Source organism: Protopterus annectens, chromosome 11.part0 (assembly GCF_019279795.1).
Source record: "Protopterus annectens isolate FY-2018-M chromosome 11.part0, PAN1.0, whole genome shotgun sequence".
Classification (NCBI taxonomy): Eukaryota; Metazoa; Chordata; order Ceratodontiformes; family Protopteridae; genus Protopterus; species Protopterus annectens.
The window spans coordinates 567,429,202-567,441,220 of record NC_056745.1 but is presented as its reverse complement, the minus strand read 5'-3'; the positions used below and the strand labels follow the sequence as shown (position 1 = coordinate 567,441,220).

The window sequence follows — 12,019 nt, the reverse complement described above, 5'->3', positions numbered from 1 at the left end:
CTGAAAACAGAGCTACTATAGCTTACAGTTCCACTTAACACCTAAAGGCTTCATAAATTCTGCTGTGGTGTTGATTAGCAAAGGTTATATTATGATGGCACAGTACAGATAATTTATATCAAATAGAATATAAATGCTTTACTTTATGTTATATGTTTGAAAATACAATGCAATGTGGTGTTTAACAGGGAAACAGCATACAGTTACATGGTTTACACTGACAGATCCATTCTGTGCACAGACCAAGTAATACAAATGGGAATTGTGCTGTACAGATGCTATTCCATGGACAGTAGTAGTATTAATATAAAAGTAGGAGTTCTACTTTGTGCAATTAATACAGTCTGCAAGTATTTGTATGTGTCTTGTCAAATTAATGCACATGGATCAAGGGAACTGATTTCACCAAGTGTAGCTCATGCATTTTGTTTTATATATTATTATGTGTAGAATTATAGAAAAAGTTAAAACTGATACTTTTCTTTGTGCAACAGTATTAATACAGACAGGAGAGTTATGTCTTGAGAAATAGAAGTAGTACAGTACGCAGTTACTGTGTGTGATAGAGTTAGTATATAGTGGGATGGGAAAGTGATTTTTCCATATACAACTGAAAGACGATATCACAGAGAAGTAGTGTTGTTGTTGTTGTTGTTGTTGTTGTTGTTGTGTCTTTCGGCTTTTCCCGGTTAGGGGTCGCCACAGTGGAACTCCGGTCCGCTAATGATTGGAAGTAGTGTAATGTACATCATACTGTACTGCTGAACTGGAAATGGTGCTATATACACTACACATGCCAGTATGCATGCAGTACAACCAGTAAGGAATGGGGAACTCTATGCTGTATTGTAGGAGTTCTACAGCTTACAGATTCCTTACATGGTAAAATTATTACAGACTGGGAAAGGAAATTGGTTTTACTGAGAGCATTTTTGCTTTGCACTAAACTGTTATGGGAAACCCATTTATACTACTGTACTGCATAACAGAAAAAAAAGATGGGACAGAGGTTTTTAGAGAGGAAGAATTTGGCACCAGTTCTGCTTTCAGTTTCATACAGCGACACTATTCCTCATTAACAGCAATTACAAAGTTTTCTTATCAGTAAAACATAATTTTGATGATTTATCCATCTGCATACTAGATTGCTTTGATATGACTGGTTTTTGCAGAGGTATCTTTGTGCCTGAAGAAATATATTGTACTTGTATATGGCCATAAGCCAACACAAAACCAGTACTGCCATGGAAAGACAGAATGCTGTGTAAAAATATAAGCAATAACTTTAAGCATGTCTATTCAGAAAATATTAATTATACAGAGTCTTCCATTACATACATTCCTTACCAGATCATAAATGCACAAGCCAGCTACAATGTGCAGTCAGTAAGATTACATAGAAAAGTATAGGGGGACGTCTGGATAGTTGGAATTGGAATAATGCAAAAAATAAATTGGTAGTTATGGTTTGGGACTACAGTACCACAGTAGAGAAATGGTTAACAATACCCAGGTACCTGATTACATTTAAGCACGATTATATATTTTCTACATTCTTATCTTGCATAACTTAGTTAAAAACAGATGTGCTGGAAAACTTAAATGACAAAAAATGCAGTTTTTTTTACATTGACCTACCAATCTGGCATCTGTTTCCAACTCCCAGTAGAAAACTGCAGTCGCATGATCCATTCTGAGTACACACACCTCCATTAAGGCAATCTTCAGAACAAGGAGCTGCAAATCAAAATATAATTATGAGTACTTTTTGTAAAAGAGTAATAGTGTCCTAGCATGTGACACTTGATCTAGTGTAAAGTACTTCTAAGAAATCTTTTATCATTATACCTTGTTCTGAAACAAATAATTTTCTGCTAAAAGCATTACTGGTCAATAACTGGTCTTTACTGCAGCTTGCATTTCTGTGTGTGTTGATGATTCAATATGGGTGTTTCCATAATACCTTTCAATAGCTCTTTTAATACACATTTTGAAGTTTAACCAACATTGTCACTGAATGTGTACCCATTTCCTCTCCAGGAATAGTGATTTTCTAAACTATTATAAGAGTGTAACCTTCATACCTTAATAAATAATCACAGCCAGATGACAGGAGACGTTTTAGTTCCTCTGATTGATAGGGTTAGCTGCCTACAACTGCCTCTCTTCCCCACTTCCAGCAGGCCTGCCTACTGTATGTCTTCTTGAAAGACAATGTTGCTTTTTCCCATACCACACATTTCAGGTGGTCATTCCAATTATTTGACATCCTTTCCTTGAAGAAGTATCTTGTCCAAGGCCCCTTCAGACTGTAGACATACCACATTTCTACCTGTCATATACTGCTTTTTCAGTTTTTCATCTTACATTACTCTATAATCCAGTTGTGCATACCTACTATAACTTGCCTCCCTACCATCTTTCTACAAAGGATAGTCACAATGCTCTAATTATTTAATGTAAGAATCCCTTTTTAGTCACCCAAGAATACCAGTAACTTTTATCTGTATTATTTCTATCAGCTTTATATCATTATTCCTGCATGGTCCTTCAGAATTGGGCAAAATAGACCAGAAAAGTTCCTTTCGTGGTGTTGAACAGGAGATAGTCACAGTTATTTTCCACTGCCTCTACCTCTGTTGCAGTATAATGCATTAGTCTGTTGACCCTAGCTACTGCCCTCTCATTGTGTTTGTGGTGACCTATCTCTGTTGTAACAATCACCTCTGAGTCTTTTTCTGTTGAGTATGATAGAGCTGACATCCTTCACATTACATAATATTCCAGATTGCCTTTCTCTAGATGCACTTCTAGGAATTGAATTTCATGTGCCATCTGTCTGGCCATGCTACCAGCCTGCTAAAATCCACATGTAAGATGATTCCTTCCCCCAACCACCAATGACTCTAAAGTCATCAGTAAAGAAGTTATTACTGCTCAGTCCAGTACCATTCATTATGAAACAGCAGGGATCAACAACAACCTTTTCTCCAAATCTAACCCTTCACTACAACTCTCTGCCTCTTTTCTGTTATAATTTTTCTACACATTTACAAATTATTTCCCATAAAACTATCTATCAGTCATCAGTGTTGCGTGGATTTGGAAGTTCTGCTAAAGTCTTGAAAAACAGTGGAAACTGCACGTCCCTTTCCTATCACCCTCATTACCTAGATCTAGTCATAAAACTGCTCTTTCCCAAAGACTGCCTTACGCTTCTTGCTCTTTTACCCATAACATTCCTCAACACTGAAGTTTAGCTAACTGGCAGCAGAAGCGAACATATGCTGAAAATGTCTGCAAATACCTCCATCCATATTACTATGAGTCTTTGGCTATCCTTGGGTATAGCTAATCTAGTCCGGGTGCTTTCTCCTGGTGTTTTTGCCATTCCTTCTCCATTAAAACCCTATCTTCCTATGCACCCTTAGCTTCCATTTCCGCCCATGTCCCTTGATGGCACCATTCCTACATTTAACCAGTGGACACTGAGAAAAATAACTAATTTAGAATTTTGGTCTTTCCATGTACTTCTTTGTAGCCAGTGATCCCTTTCTTTATATCATAGATTTCTCTGTTCCTGTCCTACTCTTTTCCTTATACACCTGAAGAATGTTCTCTTTAGTTTCTTAATTCCTGTGACCAGGTATCTGCCCACACTTGTAGTGACCCTCCTGACCTACATAGATTTTAGCGAGTTCATCCCCTTCACTCTTCTGTTAAATTCCTGAAATGTTTACCCCTTACATTTGTCATTTAAGCCTTAAAAGTATATTTCTTTTTCTGCTTGCTGTACATTTTGCACCCCTTATTCATTACTTCTCATTTTTATTCTTTCCCATAATACGCCTGCAAGATCCCTCCCCAGCCTCCATGGCGTTCCAATTTTCCCATAGTCTGCACTTACTTCTGTAGTATGATACATTTAATGCAGACTCCACATATCTGATATAATAACAAACCCACACAGCTGTACAATTGTTGTTAGCCAGTGGTAGTTATTTCCAATCCTTCATCTCCTCAGCTTTTCTTTGCACTATGTCAAACATTTAACATTGTTTTGTTTCTTCACCTTTGTTTTACTTCCTTCTTGGCAATTATTTTTATTTCATTGTCTCTGTTCACCTTGGATGCCAGTATGTTCCAGATCAATGTGGGTAACTTAAAATTCACTGAGATAATTACCCACTTTCTCCCTCCATCATTTGATCTTCTTTGGCACAGTCTCATTCCTTTGTTTGTTATATTTTTTATCTATAGTTATCCACTTTTATTCCTTTCATTTGGTTACCAGGAACCTATCACCACTTTAGTCCTCTTTTTCCTTATGAATCCACTCCATTTTTTCCCTATGCCATTTCACATTTTATCTGCTAGCAGTAGTATACCACTGCTCATCTTCCCCTCCCAGCTTATACTTTCTTAGTGTTTTTCTGTATGTTTTTTTTAACTTCACACCTGGAAAACATCTAGTCTCCCCTATTTGTCTTAATCATAGTTACTCCCCTATACTGGATATTCCCAGCACAGAGGTCTGAGCTGACTTCAAGGGCTATCATCAAGACAACTATGGAAATGGTCTATGCCCTCACCTGCACCCCAGCAATGGTACTATAGGATGCTCAAACTCTGTTTAACATATAAAGTAATCTAAAAGGGATAACACTTGCCCATATATTACATTTATACCTGTTGCATTTTACCTGTCGACACTGCCAATCTCCCTGCTCATCTCTCTCTCATAATTCTTCCTTCTGACCACTTTTCCTCTGGAGAACAATTAATAAAGCAAAGTAGAAGCCACAACCAGAATGGAAAAGCCTCTTCCATGTCTCCATTGCTTATGTCTGGAACATACTGCTGTGTAATATTAGAAATTATGAGAACCCTAAAAAAATTCACCTCAATCACTAAATGCCTCTGATGTAAAAGTTACATGTAATTGATATGTCACCCTATGCCAGTCTGTAATCCTGTCTTTTTCTTCAAGCTGCTTCCAGGATTTTCTCTGGCCATATATTATAACTACAAATCCCTGTAATTCCTTTAAAATATTAGACAAGCTTGATCTTGTAAGCCTTTCCAAGGTCACAGAGTTGAGTTTATGCAGAGGCATAGTAATTTTATTATTATTACTATGTACTGAATATGTCTAAATGTTATGAGGTTACAATTTTCACACCAACTGCTCAGTAGCTTTATATTAATTTTGCTTCATTTTACCCACTTTACTTCAACTTTTCTCTTTTTTCACCACACATTTAATATGCGCTGACCAAACATTGCAGTAGTCAATGCTGGTAAAACTATACCTAGCATTTGTGCCAGCTCATACCTTCGCTATTATTAATATCAGTCACCTCACTACTCAGTTTACAAGGTCCTTATTGTTAGTTTATCAGATTGCCAAGCTCATATCCTCAGTTAGGCTGTTATTCAGTTAATGCACTCTCCTTCCTGAAGGTTATAGATGTACCATTAATTTTAAATAGTGTCAACTGTATATGGTATACCGTCATTGGCTCCTTATATTGAGTCTTTTCTACACTGTATTACCTCAAAAACATTTCACTGTATTCGTCTGTATTGCAGAGTAATTTTCTCATTCATGTAACAACATCATTATACCTTGTGGTACTTGTATCATGCTTATTTGTATTCTGTATTGTATATCTGACATTCATTTGGGATTTTTCTGCCCAGATCTTTGGAGAAAATGGGTGTCATCCCAGTTGAAAAACCTCAAATTCTCTGTAAAACCTAGATTTAAAGTTACTTTTAAATGTTGTGGTATTAAAAAAATATCATAACTTAGTCTACACCAGTGGCTGTGTTCAAATATTATCCCAGGTGCTTGATAGCACAGGCAGGTAGGATGAGCATGCCTATCGTCGGGGGCAGGGGAGGTATGCACACTTATGTGATCTGATTTCTCTGATGGAGACTACACACAAACTGGCGAAAAATAATAACTACAAACTATGGCAAAAAGGCCGCAAGCAGCAAACAAGTTCTAAAAAAGGATTTATTCCAAAGGACTATAAATGTAAGCGCTTTCATCTTGCTTCAATGAGCAAGACTTCTGACTTTAAGTTAATAGGTTCTGGGGCGTGTTTGCTTTTTTGTTTGAGGGTTTTCATTAGAATAAAAATCTTTGAAAAATGTGATATAGGTTCAAATAGAGATGACAAAAACAACTGTATGAAAGATTAACCTGACAAACATTAATGGTTACATGTAACACAAATGATGGAATTACACATTTCAAAAAGCTGTTGTGTACAATAGGTGGGAATAAAAACTTCCTATCATAATGCCTACACCATCCATATTGTTTTAGAGTGTAAATGGCCTCACAGGTATAGACAAAAGGGAAAGAGCATTGTATTGCATTAAGAAATGCAGACTGCAAATAGCAATGCCTCAGGAGACTCATTTGAAAAGAAATGAGCATATGAATTTGATAAAGAAAGGATTTCAGGATAGATAGTCAGCAGAATATCAGGGACAAATGAAAAGGGAGGCACTTATACTAACTGATAGAGGAACTCTAATAGTGATAGAAGAGAAAAAAAGATAGTAATGGTAGATTTGTGGCAGTAAGGGCTTGGTGGCAAGGGAGGAGGATTATGTTGGCATGTATTTATATTCCACCTAAAACTGATATTATGAAGCTTACGAAAAGTTTGGAAGAAATAATCAGCTTTCAGCAGGGAATATTACTTGTAGGTAGGGACTGGAATGTGATTTGCAACAGTGAGGATGTATCTGGGAACAAAAGTGGGTAGATTTCTGAAGAAATGTATGAAAATATTTGGTATGGAAGATGCCAATTCAGTAGTAGGAGCTCAGAGAGATAATTTACATATTATTCCCCAAGGTACAATAATTGGAATGGACTAGACCCAAATTATATTTCCCAGGAACGTGTGCATTTAATTGAAGTCTTTGACACACATTCAATAACTATTTCAGATCATGTGCAATAAAAACTCAGATAAAAATGCAGGGTAATGAAGTAAAAATGAGACATGGGCACTTGTCCACCTACCTGTTAAAAAGAGAGAAATTTAAGGAAGGGGTAATGGAAATTATTCAAGAGCTATTAGGGAAGATATAAATTTCTTCAGACGTTATGGCTAGTGAGTGGGATAAAATGAAAGTGGACTTTAAAAATAGGGTATAAATAAAAGAAAAAGAAATATGGTTAAGAAGTAAAAGGAATTATTTAGAGAGGCTGACAAAGGTTAAACTATTGCAGAGTAGATGGAACATCACAGAAGAAAGAAGAGGCGCAACTGCGTGCTGCTAAATAAGAAAGTATCTGGATAATATGCATGATTGCTGTCAAGTAACTATTTTTTGATAATAACTCCAGAGCACAAACATTTTTATCACAATGACTTAGACAACAGAAGTTTGAAAGGGTTGTTGCCAAACTTAGGGAGCCTATAACAAAACAATGATTCTGTAAAGTTGTAAAGTTGTATTTTGGAAATTTTATGAAAAGTTGTACATAGCACAAACTGAAACATTTATGGAAGACTTAAGTATGGCAAAGTTAGAGGTAGATGAGGCTCCAAAATTAACAGTTAAGATAAGAGGAGATGAGATATAAATGGTGACATATAATCAATCTGCAGGAAGGTCTCCAGGAACAGACGGTATTCCTGTGGACGTTTGGAAGCTAGGAGGGAAGAAAGTGATAAAGATCTGGAAGGTTGTGTTTAACTATTTTAAAGAAGGGGAAGCACCAACAGCCTGGAAGAAAACTGTGGTGGCTGTTAATAACTAAAGACAGTAAAGACCTGTCTGACCCAGCTTTGAATAGACCCATTTCAATTTTAAACCATGATTATAAAGTCTTTATGTCTTTGATAGATTAAATAATTGCAAAGATAATGTCAAAATTGATAGCTATAGATCAGTGTGGTTTTGTAGAGGGGAGGCAAACATTTGACAACATTAATAGAAAAATGATGATCCAGAGGGAAGCAGAATATAATAAAATATCACTTTTGTTGGTGGGTCTTGATGCAGAAAAAGATTTAACACAGTATGAGTAGGGCAATGGAAGTATTTGCATTCCCTGATAAAATAATAAGGTAAATAAGGAGGGTATACTGGGGATCAGAGGCAAGAATTAAAACAGGAGGGCTCCTCTCTGATAAGTTGTGTCTGAACAGAAGAACCAGGCAAGGGTGTTTTCTTTCCCATTTTTTACTTGTTTTATATTTAGAGCCATTGGCAAAGAAAATAAGGGACTCAAAAATTCAAGTATATAACTGGTATGGTAATCAAGAAAGTTGGCTTTATTTGCAGACAACATTATTTTGTACCTGATAAAACTAGAGAAGGACATGTAAGTCTTGTGAAACATTTTGGGACCATTTCAAGTCTTTTTGGGAAATAAAATTAATGAAGAAAAAGCAAAGTATATAGCTGTAAATTACAACCCCCTACCTGAATTGATTCAGCAATACCCATATTTATGGGGAAATGATAAAATGATATTTAGGGGTATGAATTAAAATGACTTCTGTTATGGCAGCTAAAGATATGTGGAAGAGAATAAACAAAAGATAATATAAAAACTAAGAAAGTGGAAGCTCTTGTTTATGAATAGTACATTATATGCACTGGAAGTGTTTTTAGTCCCTTTAGTTTTAGATACAAGTCAAGCACATTTTTATCAACCAGAGGAGAAGTTGTGGTCAATAATTAATAAAGAGTTGAAGGAGTTTATCCAGAAGAGGAAGAGGGCAAGGGTCAAGTAGAATAAGCTGATCCTTCCAATAGGACAAGATGGTTTAGGAGTACTTGATTTTAAGGTATATTGTAGATATACAGAGTTAAGGCTCATATACATAACACAAGCAGAAATCTATAATTAAAAGTGGAAAGGGATAAAGATGAGATGAGGAAATTCCAGAAATAAGGAGAGAGTGGGATGTTTGGATATATAGTAACAGCCATACAGAATATTATATTCATAAAGTCACAGAAAGTACTCTGAGCATGGGAATGGAGAAAGGAAATTTTGCCAATAGGCGTGAATGCCAATAGGGGTACAGTGAACAGACAACAGGGGGCTGGAATTTACTGGAGAAAAATTGCAAATGAACCAAAGTATCAGAAGTAAATAACTAGAGAGGGAAATGTAACAGAATGGGAAGAGGCCAAGAAGACATTTGGACTGCAAGCTAAAGACATTCGTACCTACCAGTGATTGTTATAAGAGTATAGAAAATAAGAGAGGGATAAGGGGAACCTAAGTAAAAGACCTGATGTGGTAGAGTTTTTAGTTGAGGATAGAACATAAGCTGCTGTTAAAAAAAGGATAATTTGTCAGGCATATAAAATATTGCACAATAACTATAGGAATCAATCAGAGGTGGTTAGAAAAGGTTGGGAAGAGAGATTGGATAATCAATTTACAAGAGAACAATTGGAGGACATATGTATTGAAGTTTTTTTTACATATTGCCTCCCTCAGGTGATCACGACAGCACCTGTACACCTAATAACAAAATATGTTATTCACTAGGTGGATATGCTATGCTGCATGACATGCACAAATTTATATGCAAGGTCTCTTCCAGTGAAGGTGTAGGAAACAGCTGTAGTTACTGCTATGCACAGCCCCAACCACATTTTTTGCTACTGTACTCATTCCTGACATAGAACCTTAGAATATCCTATCATTTTGGTACGTAATCCCTGCAGTATCCTATGTTCCTAGTTTAGTGCCCCCACACAGTCAGACATTTTTACACATGCAACAATATACAAACACATCTGTTTCAACAAATTACATTTACTACTATCTTTAAGAATTACCTCTCTTCTATATTATTTTACCTACAGCTGAAAACTAATTAAATCCAGAGACATCCAAACCAATCCTAGCCCTCTTCAACAATCAGCAAATCCCACAATATCTTGTAACACCCATTATTCTTTAAACTATCCCAACTCTAACAATGCTAGCACAGTGACAAAAGTCACAGCTGTTTACAAATTGCATGCACTAATACTTGCAGTATAAACAACAAGTGTTACTGAGACCTGGCTAACAGATTCCTTCTGCCTTCCCATTTACATCCAAGACAAGTATAGTATCCTGTAAGACTTTAGATTTGGTCCAAGAATTTGTGGTAGAGTCATGCTTCTTATCAAGCAACATGTCTTTCTGTAAATCACTGTCTTTTCAAAAACTAAGCAGGTTAATGATAAAGCCCCTGAGTGTTAGCAAACTCATTTGACATTAAGAACCATACTCAACTTAACATTGCTTCAGTTTATACTCCCCCAACTTCCTAAATTGCTACTATTTGAAACACAGTCTTGCAAATGTTCCCACATGGCATGGTCCATTAGGGAACAGGGATGGAGTTATTCTGGGGGCTTTAACTTGGGTGCTAATGACCATGAAGCCAACAGCTGAACAGCATGATGCAACGTAGAACAACTTATAAAGCAGCTAACCAGGCCCAACCTTAAGACAAGGCAGCATTCGTGAAACGATCTTGTTTCTAACAACTTGGCCCATCAATACATTAACACTAAAATAATTCTACCAAACTTTCTAAGTGACTGTTCTTAAGTGCTATTCTATTGGTACTTCAAAGCTACAAAATCTAAACCCTAAACAGTGACATGTCAACCGTTCCCCATACATAAACTGTCTATGCCTGATTCTCATCTGCTTTTTATCAACTGGTCTCCCATTTACCAAACTGACAGCATTGAAAGTTCCTTGTTATATTTCAATGATACCATTTCTGCTATCCAGAACTGTATCTTCCCTTGTGTGTGTGGGCTATATGTCCAGAAATGCATTTGGCTTACAATTGAAATCAAAATTCTAAAGAGACAAAGAGACAAAGCTTGGTCTAACTGTAAAGAAAATCCATCTAATATCATGAGAAGTGTGTATGCTTATGAAAATAAACAGGAATAGCTTGCAAACTCAGGCAGCAATGCCATCACTGCTATGATGACCTGATGTGGCGTCAACTCATCATACCCTGACAATGAGAGGCAGAGATTTATGACAGGGAGCTAGAAAAAGCCTGTTTCATTTGCTCAGTACCACTGTGTTTTAGTATGTATGCTGCTGAGCAGCAATACTTAGTATAAATTTTTGTCTGCAGCTACTGAAGAACACACCTTAATATGGCTGCTTGCTGCAGAAGGTAGAAGCATCTCTCCAGGCAATGGGGTATTTATGTGTTTTGCACCACTCCACTGCACAACTACAACTGTGTTTTTACAGTGTTTGTGTACGTGCGTGTGTGTGTGTGTGTGTGTGTGTGTGTGTGTGTGTGTGTGTGTGTGTGTGTGTGCACGTGTGTGATCATTTCTTCCTTTTGAGTTGTGCTTCTGCACTCCCTTTTTTGGAATAGGAGAAGGACAGGCTATGATCACTGATGATTCCACCTGCCACTGCATCTGTTCCTGAGTAATATCAGTGTAGCCGTAACAGCATTTCATTTCTGAAGTCTGACTGCAAATGCAATATTGACATCCTTTTCTGATTGACAGTACTGCACTGAAGACACAGAGCACTACAGCACTTCAGTTCTAACTGCAAAGGCAGTACTGGCATTCAGAAAATGCCGGTAATGCACTGAAGACTGATTAGCATCTCCCAGGTAAGCACTCTAACTCTTTGCAACCAGGGCAGCTGCTGTTTTTATCCAACCCTAGCTATGCCTCTGCTGAATCATCATTGCCTGCCAGGTCTGCTGGTCAGGAAAGGGACAATGTTCCCACTGCTGGAGGTGACTGTGACGGGACACTGGTGCTGTCCATGTCTGTAGAACGGGAGTAATGGCTGCTCTTCTGAAGGTGAACTGGAGGAGTCTCAATGGTATTCCAGCATCAGAATCATAGAATCATAGGAGGTTACAAGGCTATGGCCCTAGGGCACTTACAAGCCTAGCCAAGTACAACCTCTGTTCAAAAATATCAAGGTATTAAGCGGAACTAAGTCAACAACTGCTGTCCCTGCCCA

At 37.1% G+C, this 12,019-nt stretch overlaps 1 protein-coding gene across 1 annotated transcript in view; it reads right to left on the bottom strand.

The window, feature by feature from the left end:
- OTOGL (otogelin like) overlaps positions 1-12,019 on the bottom strand; it is a 3,472,886-nt gene that overhangs the window by 3,235,525 nt on the left and 225,342 nt on the right. The window contains exon 5 of the mRNA XM_044088067.1: positions 1,639-1,737. Within this exon, the coding sequence (XP_043944002.1) occupies positions 1,639-1,737 (99 nt within the window). The remainder of the gene's footprint in view (positions 1-1,638; positions 1,738-12,019) is intronic.